The sequence below is a fragment of the Geotrypetes seraphini genome, chromosome 7 (genome assembly GCF_902459505.1).
Source record: "Geotrypetes seraphini chromosome 7, aGeoSer1.1, whole genome shotgun sequence".
Lineage (NCBI taxonomy): Eukaryota > Metazoa > Chordata > Amphibia > Gymnophiona > Dermophiidae > Geotrypetes > Geotrypetes seraphini.
Genome location: NC_047090.1, coordinates 117,204,261 through 117,218,998, shown reverse-complemented (window position 1 = coordinate 117,218,998; position 14,738 = coordinate 117,204,261). Strand labels below are relative to the sequence as shown.

Genomic DNA, 14,738 nt, shown 5'->3' with positions numbered 1-14,738 from the left:
TGGAGTCTAGAAAAATGTCTTTCACAGCCTCTAGGAGGCGTGGTGGACAGGGGGGGTCTAGGATGGGACCAGAAGGGTAAATAGTGTCTAGCCAAAACAATTCCATTTTTAAAATTCCATGCATGCCTTTGAGCAATGCCAAAGGCATGCATGCCTAATAGAACAATGAAAGAAGAGGCACAGGAGATGTCATGAACCAGCCTTCAGTTACTTTATTGGTGATATACTTTATTGGTAATTTTTCAAAGTCCAAAAACAAGTCCTTAACATACAAAATGAATGTGGTCCCAACTTGAATCCAAGTTTTGGCGACTGTGTCGCCTTCCTCAGGGGACAACAAAGGATCAGAAATTTCCATTGGAACAAAAGATGAAACTGCTTAAACTAATAACTCGAGTTGAATGACTATTCCCTGCCACAATATGTAGATTTTTGTCTTGCCCAGGGCAGCCTAAACCACTTCCCCACAATGCTGCTTTGAAATTTTTGCATGGTCTGAAGCTCCACATGCAAATGGCAGCTTCCTGAAATCACAAGTAATTGCTGCTAATCATATGTGCAGATGCTTCTAAAAATAAGGATAAAGAGTAATAAGATTTTAAATACTGCCTTTCTGTGGTACAATTGGTTCTCAGCCCAACCAACCAACTTCCTAAATTCTGAGTGTTAATTTTCCACTGTAGCTGAAAAGAGTGTTTTGACATTGTTTCAGATCTTTGATTGAACTATAGCCACATCATTCTCTTCTTGGTTGAACTGACTGACATGAAGAACAATGCACTGATTTCTGCCACAGATTTTGAAGGACTGGTACTGCACCCTTAGCCTTTCTAAATATTGTTTAATATGACTCTGGGCAAATCACTTAACCCTGGGCAATACAGGGTTAAGTGATTTGCCCAGAGTCATATTAAACAATATTTAGGAAGGCTAGGGGGGCAGTATACAGTACCTGTCCTTCAAAATCTGTGGCAATGTTCTTCAAGTCTGTTATCACAACTTTCCAAGTTATAAGTCAAGAGTCCCCAAACTATGGCCCATGGAGTTCATTTTCCCAGCCCACCAAATATTATATCCCTGTGACCCGATTTGGCCCATGGAAGACAGTTGTGGCAACAGACAGGTTGTTGGAAAAGATCTGACTAGACATGTTCTGCTGAAAGAAGATGCTGGTGGGTAGTCCAGGCTTCACCAGTGGGAGATCAAAAAGACACATGACATAGATAGAAGGGAGTGAGAAAGTGGGAGCAATGAGAAGCGAAATGGGAAGAGAGGGGAGAGAGATGGAAGGAGAGGGAGATGAGAAAGGTTGAGATGAGAAGGTGAGATGAGGAAGGTTGAAAGAATGAGAGTGACGAACAAGGGATGAAAAAAACTGATGGGAAGGGAGAAGAGGGGTGAATGAGAGGAATGGGAGAGAGACATAAGAGAATATGTTGTATAGCTTATTAAATGTACTTATACCATCTCTCCTGAAGAATGGGAGAGGAGGTGAGAGGGAGTTTACATCACATATCCCTATATCTCAGGCGTCTGATACAGAGGTATGAGAAGGCAGGGGCAAGGCTGCCAAATTCTGAGAAATCCAGAAATTTTAGAGGCAGTGGAACACCTTTTTAGTTGGAGGAGGCCAAACAAAACCAATCTTCATCTGCATTCCCATCATGATCACTAGTTCCTGATGCTGCACTAGGCAAAATATTAGTGTAGCCCCTTCCATTCTAAAGCCTTTATTGTTGACATTGTTATTATCTGCCACACCCCTAGGAATCTTGTCTCTTACCACCATCCTTTTTCAAATTGTAAGACTCCTTTTAAAGATTTGAAATGATCTAAGTGGCCCTTCTCTTGGAAAAGATCAGGGACTCTTAAGTGGTGTAAATTCTCTACAAGTGGTGTAGTCTCTACAATGTGTGTGTGTGTGGGGGGGGGAGCTCAAGAAGAAGGGGGCTCACATGTAGCTGTTCCCAGATCTTCTGAGGTAGACTCCACCCTCCCACACTCTGGGGATCTTTTCCAAAACTGTTGCTTAGGGGTCTTTAATCTAAATATCTGCCACTGGGACCTTGTTATAAGTGGTTCAATGTATGTCCAATTCAGTTGAGATCCAGGAATCCTTCTAGTCCAGTGGTCTCAAACTTGCGGCCCGGGAGTCACACGTGACCCGCCAGGTACTATTTTGAGGCCCTCGGTATGTTTATCATAATCAAAAAAGTAAAATAAAACAGTTTATTGATCATATGTCTCTTTAGCTATAAATTACAATATTATTTTTAAGACAGCCAAAAGGAAAGATTTATAAACTATAAAGAGTTTTACATCATGCAAAATTGTCATTTCTTTAATAAGACATTAACTATTTTTACTGAGGCCCTGAGGCATAATTCTTTCCAATTGTCTTCCTTCTGACCTATTACCAGAAAGAACAGCTCACAGTGATTTCAGCAGATGTAACAGCTGGTTTTGACTTTATTCTTTGAGAACCTAGGGATGATATGGAAAAAGTGACTTAACACTGAGTCACACTCAGTCAAATAAATTGTGAACCATCACAGAATTTGGATCAGCCCGTCTCTACTGCTGATACCATTCTTGGGAAAAATATGATTGATATGAAAGATGTTAACAAAAGTGCAATGTACAAAGGGCTTAATTCTGGAAGCGGCGCCTGCCACGTGTTAATCACCGGCAGGCACCATGTCCAGAATCACGTCATTTTTTTAAACATAGGCACCTTAAATGTAGGCCAGCATTTTAAAGGCCTACATTTAAGGGGCTGGTCTCATGTCTATGGAAGTGCTTAGGGATGCATATGGATGCCTAAGGCCATTTCTGGTGCAAGCCACGCTCACGCCAGCCTTAGGTGTTTGTAAGCGTCCCTCTGCACCTCTATAGGTGTGACAGGTGACTAAAAATTGCACTTGCATTTTTAAAAAAATGTGCATCCCGCTCATTAGATGGTGGTAAGACGCCTATGGCGCCATGTCCAGAATTGCATCTTTTTTTAACATATGCACCTTAAATGTAGGCCAGTATTTTAAAGGCCTACATTTAAGGCGCTGGTCACACACCTACTGAGGCACATAGGGCCACCTACAAATGGCTAAGGCCACTTCCAGCACAAACCATACCCATACTAGCCTTAAGCGTCCGTAGGCATTCTTATGTGCCTCCGTAAGCACAAGACAGGCACCTAAGAACGGTACCTACATTAAAAAAAAAAAGTGCTTCCAAATTGGTTAATTAGTTGGCGATAGGATGCTTACTTTACTGCTGCCTAACTTCGGGACGCCTTTTGGAGAATTTGTTCTTCTGTTTAAAAATCTTTTCCTTATACACAGGAATAACTTTGTCACTTGTTCTTCAACTGTCTTGTTTTCAGAATGAACAACTGAACCTGAAGCTGAGAACCCAGGACTGGTAAAGTACCTCTCATCACCCACTCCACCCTACCCTACTAGTCCCCTGTACTTCTTTTCCTGTCTAGGATGGATCTGCTTTGGCATTTTCTATAATATTCTGCGGTAATGAAAGCAAAGCCTACGGCTCTCCCTAGGGTAGAGCAGTACAAATATCTTGTAGAGTAAGATAAGTATACTGCCTGTCTACTATAGCAGGGTCACACTCATTTTCATGTCTCAGAATGGTCTGTGGCAATGTTGCTGTCCTTAGGGTTATTCCAGTTATTGGACGAAAGCAGGTTGTGATATTTATGTTCCTCTTGCTGTCATTCTGACTCTGCATTTTTAGCTGTCAACAGCACTTTTACAGAAAATTAATAAAATATATTTATTTAAAGTAGGTATAGCCCACCCATCCATTATGTTCTAAGCAAGTAACAATAAATATTAACAGTATGAAAACATGTAATAAAATCATCTTCATATTAGTAAAAGCAATCTCAATTGAAAAAGAATATTTATGAAAAGCCTGTAGATCAGAAAGTTTCCTAACAGAACTAAAAGCTGATTCCAACAATGAGGAGCAGCCACTGAAAATGCCCTAACGTGAGGCAACTTAACGAACTTACAGATGAAACCACCAAGAGTGGCAAAAACAAGCATGAACTTTACTGGAGAATCAAAAAATATGGAACCAACACAGAGGTAGCTGTAGGAGCCCATAAGCCATGAAGAGATTTAAAAATCATCACTAAAATCCTAAATATAACCCGACAATGAATTGGTAATCAATGTGTTTCTATAATCAGTATTGACTCACTCAAGTAACGCTCTAGTCACAGAATTTTGCACCATCTGCCATGTACACAAGACGGACTTCAATAAGCCTTAGAAAATAAATTTGTATGATCAAAGCAAAGAAAAAGTAAACCTTGTAACATGTACAAGGGGCTGCTGAAAAGTTCTCAGTCTAACCAAAAAAGTTAGGGCAGTCTCCATCGAGAGCTATAGATTTAGGGGCTGATTCTTGTAAAGGACGCCTAATTTAGGCGCCTATCTTAATTGGCAAAATACCCTTAATAGCCTCAATAATCACTAAAAAAATTTTAATTGTGTGATAGGTGCCTTTCACATGGTGCTTAGCGGCGCCTAACACCTACATGGGCGTTTCTATGGGTGGAGCGTGACTTAGGCACTGCTAGGCGTGATTTTCCAAAAACTTAGGTGACTGAAATGTAGGCCTTTAAAACCCTCACCTACATTTCAAGTGCCTAAGTTTATACATAGGTGCCACTAGCCGCGATTCTGTAAATGGCTCCTAAGTGTGATTGACACACAGCCAGCACCATTTTTTTAGGCGCCAGTCAATTTAGGCGCTGTTTATAGAAACAGCCCTGCTGTGATTTTCTATTTTTTTGTTCCGTATTTTTCCGATGGAACGAAAAAAAGTGAAAAATCAGTGGACTAAGGGGCTCATAATCGAAAGAGAAAAACGTCCAAAAAATGGCCTAAGTCAGCACTTGGACGAATATTTCTCAAAAACGTCCAAGCGCCGAAAATAAAAACTGGTTTTGGACATATTTCTAAATGACCTAGGCCTTCATAGTGCCGCTCAACGTCCAAAGCTAAACGGGGCGTTTCGGGAGGCATGTCGAGGGCGGGAGTTGGGCGGAACATGGGCTGGCTTAGATATAGTCATACAGCATATATAACCGAAAGTTATACAGCCCAGGATCGACGGAACTTGGATGTTGTGACTTAGACCATGTAAAACATGGTCTAAGTCACAAAAACCCACCTAAACTCACCAGATAAGCACTGCAAACACATAACACAGACCCCCACACACTACCCCAGTGATCACCAACTCCTACCCCCACCCCCATAAAAATTTTATTCACAACTTTAAATTTCAGCCTCCAGACCATCATCATCTGGCCGCCTGGCATAGGAAAGCCTAGTCATCCAGCCCAGAGGCAGCTTAAGTCGTCTTGGGGGTGGGTAAGGGACCCATAGAGAGGAGGACCCTGCCCATAAGTCCCTGTAATCACTGCATTGATACTTAAACATGTGCACTGCCCTATACACCCCCAAAACCCTTTTGTACTGGCATATAAGTGGCTCCTGCAGCCATAAGGGCTATTGGGGTAGTAGATAATTGGGTCTAGGGGATTCTGGAGGTGGTTTTGGGGGCTCACCATCACCTTTAAGAGAGCTGTAGTGAGGAGAAGCCATGGCACCCTTTTGTGAAGTTCACAGAAGTGCCCTGTAAGGTACCCCACTATTTAGGTGGCATGTCTGGGTATGCAGTCCATCACTTTGCAGACCCCTCCCACGTCTAACAGGGCTTGTTCTAGGCATTTTGGACTTGGACGGAAATGTGGTATAAAGATGGACAATTTAGTGGCTTGGACGATCAGATCGGCAGGACGTATAATTAGACGATTTTCGAAAGTAAAAAAAAGTTGGACGTATCTTTCAAAAATGTGTCTTAGGCTCTTTTTAACTTTGGACGACTTGCAAGATGGACGTAAACGGACTTAAATGTCCCTTTCGATTATGCCCCTCCACGTGTATAGCCCTCGATGAAGACTGCCCCAACTTTGTTGGATGGGCTGAGAACTTTTCAGCGGCCCCTCATATGAAAGTCAAAAAACAGAAAGATAAAAACATACCATTGCAAGGGGAGGAATGAAAATAAGATGGCGGCCTGATGCCCTTCCGATGACGCCATCGTACCTGCATGAAAGTTTTCAGATTACCTGATGGTAAAAAGGAAGTCTAAGTTCCGGGTTCTCCTGGATGAAACTGTTTCCTTGTCAGGCCCGATGGATGCCTTCGTGGAACGCAGCTCAGTAGTTAGAAGTTCAGAGGTTTCCTCGGCTGGCGAGCCCACGTGAACTGAGGCGTGAAATCTCTCCTTTAAGGGTGTCACTCTATCCTCTGATGAGCGCTATCCGCCCAGCTGTCCTGGCGCGACGGGAGAGTCTTTTTTAGACATGCCGGCCCGGGAGTCTTACTTGCTGGTCCCACGGAGCGGGAGGACAGACTCCGGTAGGGGGCAAGAGGAGAAATTATTATCTTTCTAGCAGGTGACGAGAATACAGCAAACTCAAGGAGGTGTTTCCATAACTGAGGCGGCTCAAGGCATAGAGGGAGCTGCAGGGAGCTCTGGAGCAGAAGCTGCTCCCTTACAGAGGCCTAAGGTCTTCACGATGGAATCTATTTGGGAAGCTAGTTCAGCTATGCAGATTTCTCTTGGGAACCAAATACAGCAACTTTCCATTAAATGTACTACTGCACTCTCAGAAAATTTGGATCTTAAGACTAAGGTAACAAGTTTAGTCTAAAACCAGTGACTTTGAAGTTAAAATAAAATCTTTGGAAACACAAGGGCTAAGGGCAGTGCTAGTTTGCACTTCAAACAAGAAATGATGGAAAATTATATTAGGAGATGTAATCTCCAGATTATTAATTTTCGTAAAGTTCATCTGATACCGCCCTTAGCAATGTTTAAAAGATATATGAGTGAAATTCTGAAAGTGCCCGAGACCTCATATCCACCTCTTTCAAAGATTTTTTACCTTCCTACGACTTTTAAAACCTCAAAATCCTAACCAAAAGAATGTTTCTGCTGATAGTTTGGATTTGACTAATTTCCTGGAGAGGTCGAACTCTGAGGCCCAGGCTTCAGCCACATTGATTGTACAGTTTGCAATTGACTCTGATAGGGAATGGATGCTTAAGATGTTTTTAAATATAAGGATATACCTTTCCTGATGAACACTATAAGAATGGATCCAGATGTTTCTCGATCCACCCAGAAGAGAAGGAAGCAGTTTCTTATTTTGAGACCCCAGGCAGTTCAGTTGGGGACAACTTTTATTCTAAGATACCCCTGCAAGTGTGTGATAATATACTGTATAAGGATGATAGATATGTTTTCTATGAACCGCAGCAGTTGTCTAAATTTGTTTCAGCCAGAGAGCAATCAATGTCTACTACTTGAATTTTGCTATTTCTAAGATAGCTCAAGAAATTCTTGCTAAACAGCAGTCAGGCCTCCAGTCTTTGTTTCCTATTATTTGATTTCCTATGTTTAATTTCAGTTATACTTTAGCTACGTCCCCAATATTATAGAGGACTTGTATTAAGGAGATTTCTTTTTAAAGAATTTGGATCTTTGTATTTATTTCACTTACACGGTATTTTTTCCTGTTTGACTTGTAATGATTGTCAAATGTTAAAATATAAATAAAGAATTTATAAAAAACAACAATATACCATTGCAACATATGTAACTCATAAAATGCTTTAAAATCAAATCCAATCAAAGAATCCTCAAATACTTCACCCTCTTCTTAATAGGAATCCCAGTATGACATAAAATAATTGACTCATATGTTATCAACACTTCTTTAGAGGAATCTATCAGCACCTCCATTTTCTTAATATTAATGATTAAACCCATAAGCGTCCATTACAACAAGAACGAAAGAAGTTATCCTGCCGCTGTACCGGGCAATGGTGCGTCCGCATCTTGAGTACTGCGTCCAGTATTGGTCACCATACCTTAAGAAGGATATGGTGTTACTCGAGAGAGTTCAGAGGAGAGCGACACGACTGATTAAGGGGATGGAAAACCTTTCATACGCTGAGAGATTGGAGAAACTGGGTCTCTTTTCCCTGGAGAAGAGAAGACTTAGAGGGGATATGATAGAGACTTACAAGATCATGAAGGGCATAGAGAGAGTAGAGAGGGACAGATTCTTCAAACTTTCAGAACATAAAAAAACAAGAGGGCATTCGGAAAAGTTGAAAGGGGACAGATTCAGAACAAATGCTAGGAAGTTCTTCTTTACCCAACGTGTGGTGGACACCTGGAATGCGCTTCCAGAGGACGTTATAGGGCAGCGAACGGTACTGGGGTTTAAGAAAGGATTGGACAATTTCCTGCTGGAAAAGGGGATAGATAAAAGATTACTGCACAGGTCCTGGACCTGATGGGCCGCCGCATGAGCGGACTGCTGGGCGCGATGGACCTTAGGTCTGACCCAGCGGAGGCATTTCTTATGTTCTTATGTTCTTATGTCTGCAATGCAACAAAGCATGTAGCAAAATAACAAAATCCGAAACATGAGTAAACGAGAGGAACATACAACTAATGTCATCCACAGAAAAATAAAATGATACATCAAAAGATCTATTAAAATTACATAACAGTTTAATCTAATTTAAAGACTTAGGGCTCCTTTTACGAAGGTGCACTAGGGTCTTTACGCGCGCAATAGCTCACGCTAAAATGCCACACGTGCTAGCCGCTACTGTCTCCTCTTGAGCAGGTGGTAGTTTTTTTGCTAGCGTGCGCCATAGCTCACGTTAATCACGCTAAACGCTAGCACACCTTCGTAAAAGGAGCCCTTGAGTGTATATGCCGCATCATCACCTAAATGGAGCTCAACTTGGTTAACATAAGTAAATATCAAGGGAAAGTACAGTTCAATTAAAATGTAAAATTTAAATTAATCCCAATATTACAGCCAGCTAAAGGGAAGTAGATCCCCATCAAATCGGACAAATTATTTAAATTACCTAGGACAAATATCTAAATATTGTTGAAATAATAATGTTTTCACAGTCTTGCAGAAAGTCTGAAAAGAAACAAGTGTTCTAACAGAAGGGAATCCCTCTGTGAATCTAAATGAGTAAAACCGACATAACATTCCAATAGATTTTATTCTCTTAAAGGAGGGAAAAGAGAGTTTGTATTTTTTAGTATTTCTTGAATCAAAAGACCGATGAGTGTTTAGTCAAAGGTACCAAGGGTGCAAATATGCCATATAAAAGTTTAAATACCATGCAAGCGCATTTGAATTGTATTCTAAAGTAAACAGGAAGCCAGTGGAGTTGTCTCAACAGAGGGGAAACATGATAAAACTTTCTCTTTCCAAAAATCAATTTAGCTGCTGCATTTTGAATCAGTTGAAGTTGTTGTAAATTACCCTTACTCAAGCTTAAGTAAACAGAATTGCAATAGTCCAATTGTGCCTGCACCAGAGAGACTCCTGTACTCATTTCAATCCAAATAGAACAAGAAGAACCATTCCTAGCCTGCTGCTGCCTACTCAGCAAATAAGACTAGAACTAAATTTTTCAGGAATGGCAGATTGACAGTAAAGCATTAGTAATTTCAAAGTCACAGTATGATTTATGGATTGTATGACCAGGTAAGAAACCTTTGTAGCTAAAGAGTATGTCTGCAATAGCATCCTATCTGTCAGGCAGATGTGAGAACAGTCTGTGAATTCAAGTAAGGACCTCAGAAACAGATAATTATTTGCAGGTTCAGAAAAAATCGTCAACTGTGTACTCTGTGTACCTCTTTTACAGCCCAGAAAAGTTTGATGTACGCTTGGGATTTGATTTGTGTGAGGAGGAGAGAGATTTTCTGTGGAAGCGGAAAAGGGTGGTTGCAGATGCATTAAAGAAAGTTCTTCAACTGGATGAAGAGCTGAAGGACCATGAGGTACTTATAAATGAATTGGGAGCAGAAGTTTGCCTTAATTGGCCTTATTATTTTTAATGCTACTGTAAATGTGTAGTAAACAACCTTGGCCCTCAAGGGCCATAAACTGGTTTAAATCAAAATAACCAAAATATGCAAATGATTCTGGTTCTTAAACCAAAATATATGCAAACATAGCATATGAATATTCATTGTTGATATCTGGATAAATGGATCGGTTTTTGGCCTTTGTCTACCATTAGTTTAAATAAATGCAGATAGTAATGTCCAGCATCCCTATGAACATGAGTAAATGAAACCCCACTAGATACACTGAACAGACTGAAAGAGATCAGAATTCACTGAACAAGATATGCCAACCAATCAGAAACCAGCTGTTGCTAAGAGTTTTCTGATTAGTAGCATGCAAGCTGCAGCTGTATTTTTATTGGGCAGTTCCCATTTCAGACTTTAGAGGTCAGCAAAGAACCTCCAGGTTAACATTTTTATTACTGTGTAGCAAAAGTTCTAGATTGTGAAGATTTCCAGTCAATAGCATTAACTATTGAAAGGATTTTCCCTGTGGCGTTTCTGCTGAGACTAAGCCAGAATGAGAGATATACTCGTATGAATAGCTTGCATCTTCAAGGCTTGTTGATAATACGGTATTTATTTCTCAACATCCATGTTCTTGATTCAAGTTTAAACCATTTTAAAAATTCTACCATATTTTTGCTTTTTGTTCCCTTTCTCCATACTGTATGCTACGATTTCAATTGTTCACAGATATTTAGTGTAATTGGGTCCACTCTTTGGAATGCTCTTCCTCTAACCCCTTGCCTTGAAAATTCATATACTAAATTCAAAACCGACCTTAAAGCTTTATTTACTAATGTATATAGTCCATGATATGCTGCTGCTGTCAGGGGGGTCAATGCTCCAGCTCTCAAATTCTCTTTCTTACCTCTTTTCTTACATGATATGCCATTTTTTCCTTCTTCAGAAAGTATGCATCATTGTAAACTGCTCTGAAAGCTGTCTTAAAGGCAGTATATGAAATCTTATTAAACTTGAAACTTGAGTGCGAGGATCTATAAGAAATTCATTTTGAGGTTTTCTGTTAATTTCATGAGAAGCCAGCATTTCTTTTGTTACCAAAACTTATGCAGTGGTGCCAAATCTTTTGTTCAAAAGTTGGTAAATTCTCATACAAATGATGGTCAATTCTAGTAAAAAGAATACAAATTCGACCAATTGCAGGCACAGCTAGTGTGCTTCTGAGAGTTTAAGGGGAAAAAAAATCATATTTTCAATTTTGGAAATAATATGCAAAGATAAAAACAGCATATTTTGCCCTTTTGCGTTTGGATGAAATCTTTTCAATATCTCTGTGCCTAGGGTAATGTTCAAGAGACCTTTTGGTAGATGGAAGAGTCAAACATTAACTCATGTCCAAATTTAAAGTATCAAAGCAACAGGATGAGGAAGGAGGGCAATTTTTAGACAGTCTACATGAAGACAAACTTCACAGGTTTCTGAGAAAAAGTTTATGCATAGCTCCTCTTTGAAGCTTCCTGTAGATCCAAAGTAGGTCCAGACTTGCAGCTACTTTTAGTGTGGATAGATTTTCTTAAAAAACCAATAAAAACCATTCATACACTTGATAACTAATATACACTCATATCAGCCCCAATTCTATAAATGGCACCTAAAACAGAAGTGCCATAGAACATGGTGCATAGCGCATGTCAATCATGAGTTAGGCATCATTTATAGAATCATGCCTAGCAGCAACCAACCTAGTAGGCATCAAAACCTTAGGTGCCTCCCTATTTATGCCAGGGTTGTCTTGGCCTAAATATTAGCACCTACGTCCAGTTTAGGAGCCTACATGCATAACAAGCCCGAGATCAGCCCATGATCCGCCCTTAACCATACCCACTTTCAGTAGGCACGTTGGACTAGGCGCCTAGCTTAAATTGGGACGCACCTACTGAGTCAGGCACCTGGAAATCAATTTTAATTTAAGCCAATTATTGAGCTAAATAAGCTTGTTATCGGCACTGATTAAGCTTTTTAAATAATTAAGGTATGCACCTAGATTGGCTAGCTGTGCCGATCTAGGTGCCTAACTTTGGGCATCTTTTATGGAATGTGGGCCATCCTATCCAAAATATACTGGCCATAAATATGGCTAAAATACAGAACAATCAACTTACTTTTGATGCTATTGAGGAAAGGCAGTTATCAGACACTGTTAAATTGCTGCCTATTAGCAAAAATGGCTTTAAATATTGCCCATCTACATGTACAGTCCATTCTCGTTATTCATGGTAGTACGGTTCTCAAAAATGTTCATGAACTGCGAAATTGCAAATAATGAAACTCAGAATCTATGGGAAAATAAAGGTTAGGTTCCAGCAGTACATGTTGTGCCTCAAAACCATGGAAAGTGAACAGAGGATCCTATTGAGAAAATAGTGCTAGGATTTTGCATGGGACAGCTGATACTTGTAATTCACTCTCTGGACACTTGAGCGCCATATCTGGAAGCAAATGCCAGACAATTAAGTGAAAGTAAAAGCAAAGAAAGCTGTTTTTTTAAAGAGCAAGTCTGCAAATAGACAAATAGAGGGCTAGATTCACAAAGATTCACCGATCGTGTCCCGCCCACTTTGCAACTTGATTGTTCCCCGCCCCTATTCACTAACCTTGGTGCCAAACAACCTCCAATCCGTGCATGCAAATGAGGGGGAACAGCATGCAAATATAGGCAGGCAGCAATTCACTAAAGAAATCTGAAACACCGACTGGGCTGGCCGATCAACAAAAGAAGCGACTGCTGGGGGCCAGTCGCTCATATGCTTTCTGACTGCATCGCCTGCTCTCTGCCTGGATTCTCCTGTTCTCCTGCACGACTCTCCTCTTGCCGCCCTGCTCTCTGTCCCGACTCGCTGCCCTACTCTTTGCCCCGATCACTGCCCTGCTTCTGCCCCGAGTCTCCTGCTCTCTGCCCTGACTTTCCTGTTCTCTGCCCCGACTCTCCTGCTCTTTGCCCCGATCACTGCCCTGTTTCTGTCCCGACTCACCACCCTGCTTCTGCCCCGATTGCCACCCTGCTTCTGCCCCGATTGCCACCCTGCTTCTGCCCCAACTCTACTTGCCTTCCCCTGCAACGCGAGCCCATGGTTTTAACCCGCGGGTTTAAAGTGGGTTAAAAAACCATGGGCTCACGAAAAAGTAAAAAACAAGAAAAAAGTCTTCTTTGCAGCTGTGCCTGCCACGGAGGGCCAGCGCATGCACAGACTATTTGCACATGTGTCGGGATCGCTGGAGAGCGATCCGTGCAGTCGGTTGGGGGCGTGATTCCAATCGCCCTTATTTGCATGAGGGTGATTAATGAATCAGCCCCCCGGCCACAGATCGGATTGGATCGCTCACGGATCGGATCGGATCCATGGCCTTAGTGAATCTAGCCCATAGTGGCAGGAATGGGAAATATTGTTTACAATGGATGCAACCATGGATATGCAAAATCGCACATTGGGAATGTGCAAATAACGAGAATGGACTGTATAGTCAAGCTCCTGTCTAAAGGTTTCCTAGCAATTGATAGGCTGGATATATTCCATGGTCCTTCTGTCTTTGGGCTCATTTATTTGTGCATATATTTAACAGGTTCCTGTGGTAGCTGTCATGGCAACGGGAGGCGGGGCCCGAGCGATGACGTGTTTGTACAGTCACCTGGCGGCACTCCAGAAGATGAATCTCTTGGATTGCATCACATATATTACTGGGGCATCTGGGTCAACATGGTGAGAACCTGAATGGGAAAGGAAAGCGTGGCTTATGGCAAGGTTGAAAGGGATTTAAAAAAATATTATAGGGTGGATGCTCTCGAAAATCACATTTGTACTCTTAATACACCTTAATTTCATTTCATTTTTTTTTTAATTTTTTTATTGGAATTTTAAGATATGAAATATAACATTAATTAAATAAATATAACAAAAAGGAAAGTTTACAGTACAGATAATACATACATATTAAACACAGATGCATAAAGGATAAACGAGCATCCATGTAAACTAAACTAATATAAATATGAAGCCATATAAAAACAATGGCATCTTATGTGCGTTTACATATATGTGTGTGTGTGTGTGTGTTTACATATATGTGTGTAATATATGTTAGGTATATGTGTGTGGACATGTATATGGAGGAAAATCAGGACATTTATATATTCATTTTATTTAAAAAACTTATATTCCACATATCCAACAATTCTGTGTGGATTACAAAATAACATATATAATAAAATCACAAAAAAACATAACAAATGCAATAAACATATCATTACACCAGAACATTATCATATCATATCATATCATATCATATCATTACACCAGAACATATCATTACAACCAGAGACAAAATAATAATAATAACTTTATTTTTATATATCGCAATACCACAAACAGTTCAGAGCGGTTTACAGAGGAAGAGACTGTATACAGATAGTGATATTATAAAGAAAACTTTCAAAATTACATTAACATGGTAAGATTAATCAATTTTTCCTGGATGTATTTTAGAAGTACGTCATGGTAGAAACCCGTGGGTTAAAACCATGTGCTCGCACTGCAGGGAGGGCGGCAGAGAGCAGGAGAGTCAGGGCGGGTTTCGTGTTCTGTTCCCTAACTGTCCTTCTCTCACAGGTAAGCTGGACAGTTCCCCCCTCCCCTCCCCAACCGATGCACATGAACCGACTTTTTAAACGAGCTTGCAGCGAGTCCCGGTGAAGAAGGGGAGACGAGATCGGGCCCGGC

The 14,738-nt window shown here is 40.8% G+C and overlaps 1 protein-coding gene across 1 annotated transcript in view; it reads left to right on the top strand.

Annotated features, from left to right (window-relative positions):
• Nucleotides 1-14,738, top strand: part of LOC117363950 (cytosolic phospholipase A2 delta-like) — a 79,702-nt gene that overhangs the window by 37,517 nt on the left and 27,447 nt on the right. The window contains exons 10-12 of the mRNA XM_033952568.1: nt 3,383-3,420; nt 9,792-9,927; nt 13,585-13,721. Coding sequence (XP_033808459.1) covers nt 3,383-3,420; nt 9,792-9,927; nt 13,585-13,721 — 311 coding nt within the window. The remainder of the gene's footprint in view (nt 1-3,382; nt 3,421-9,791; nt 9,928-13,584; nt 13,722-14,738) is intronic.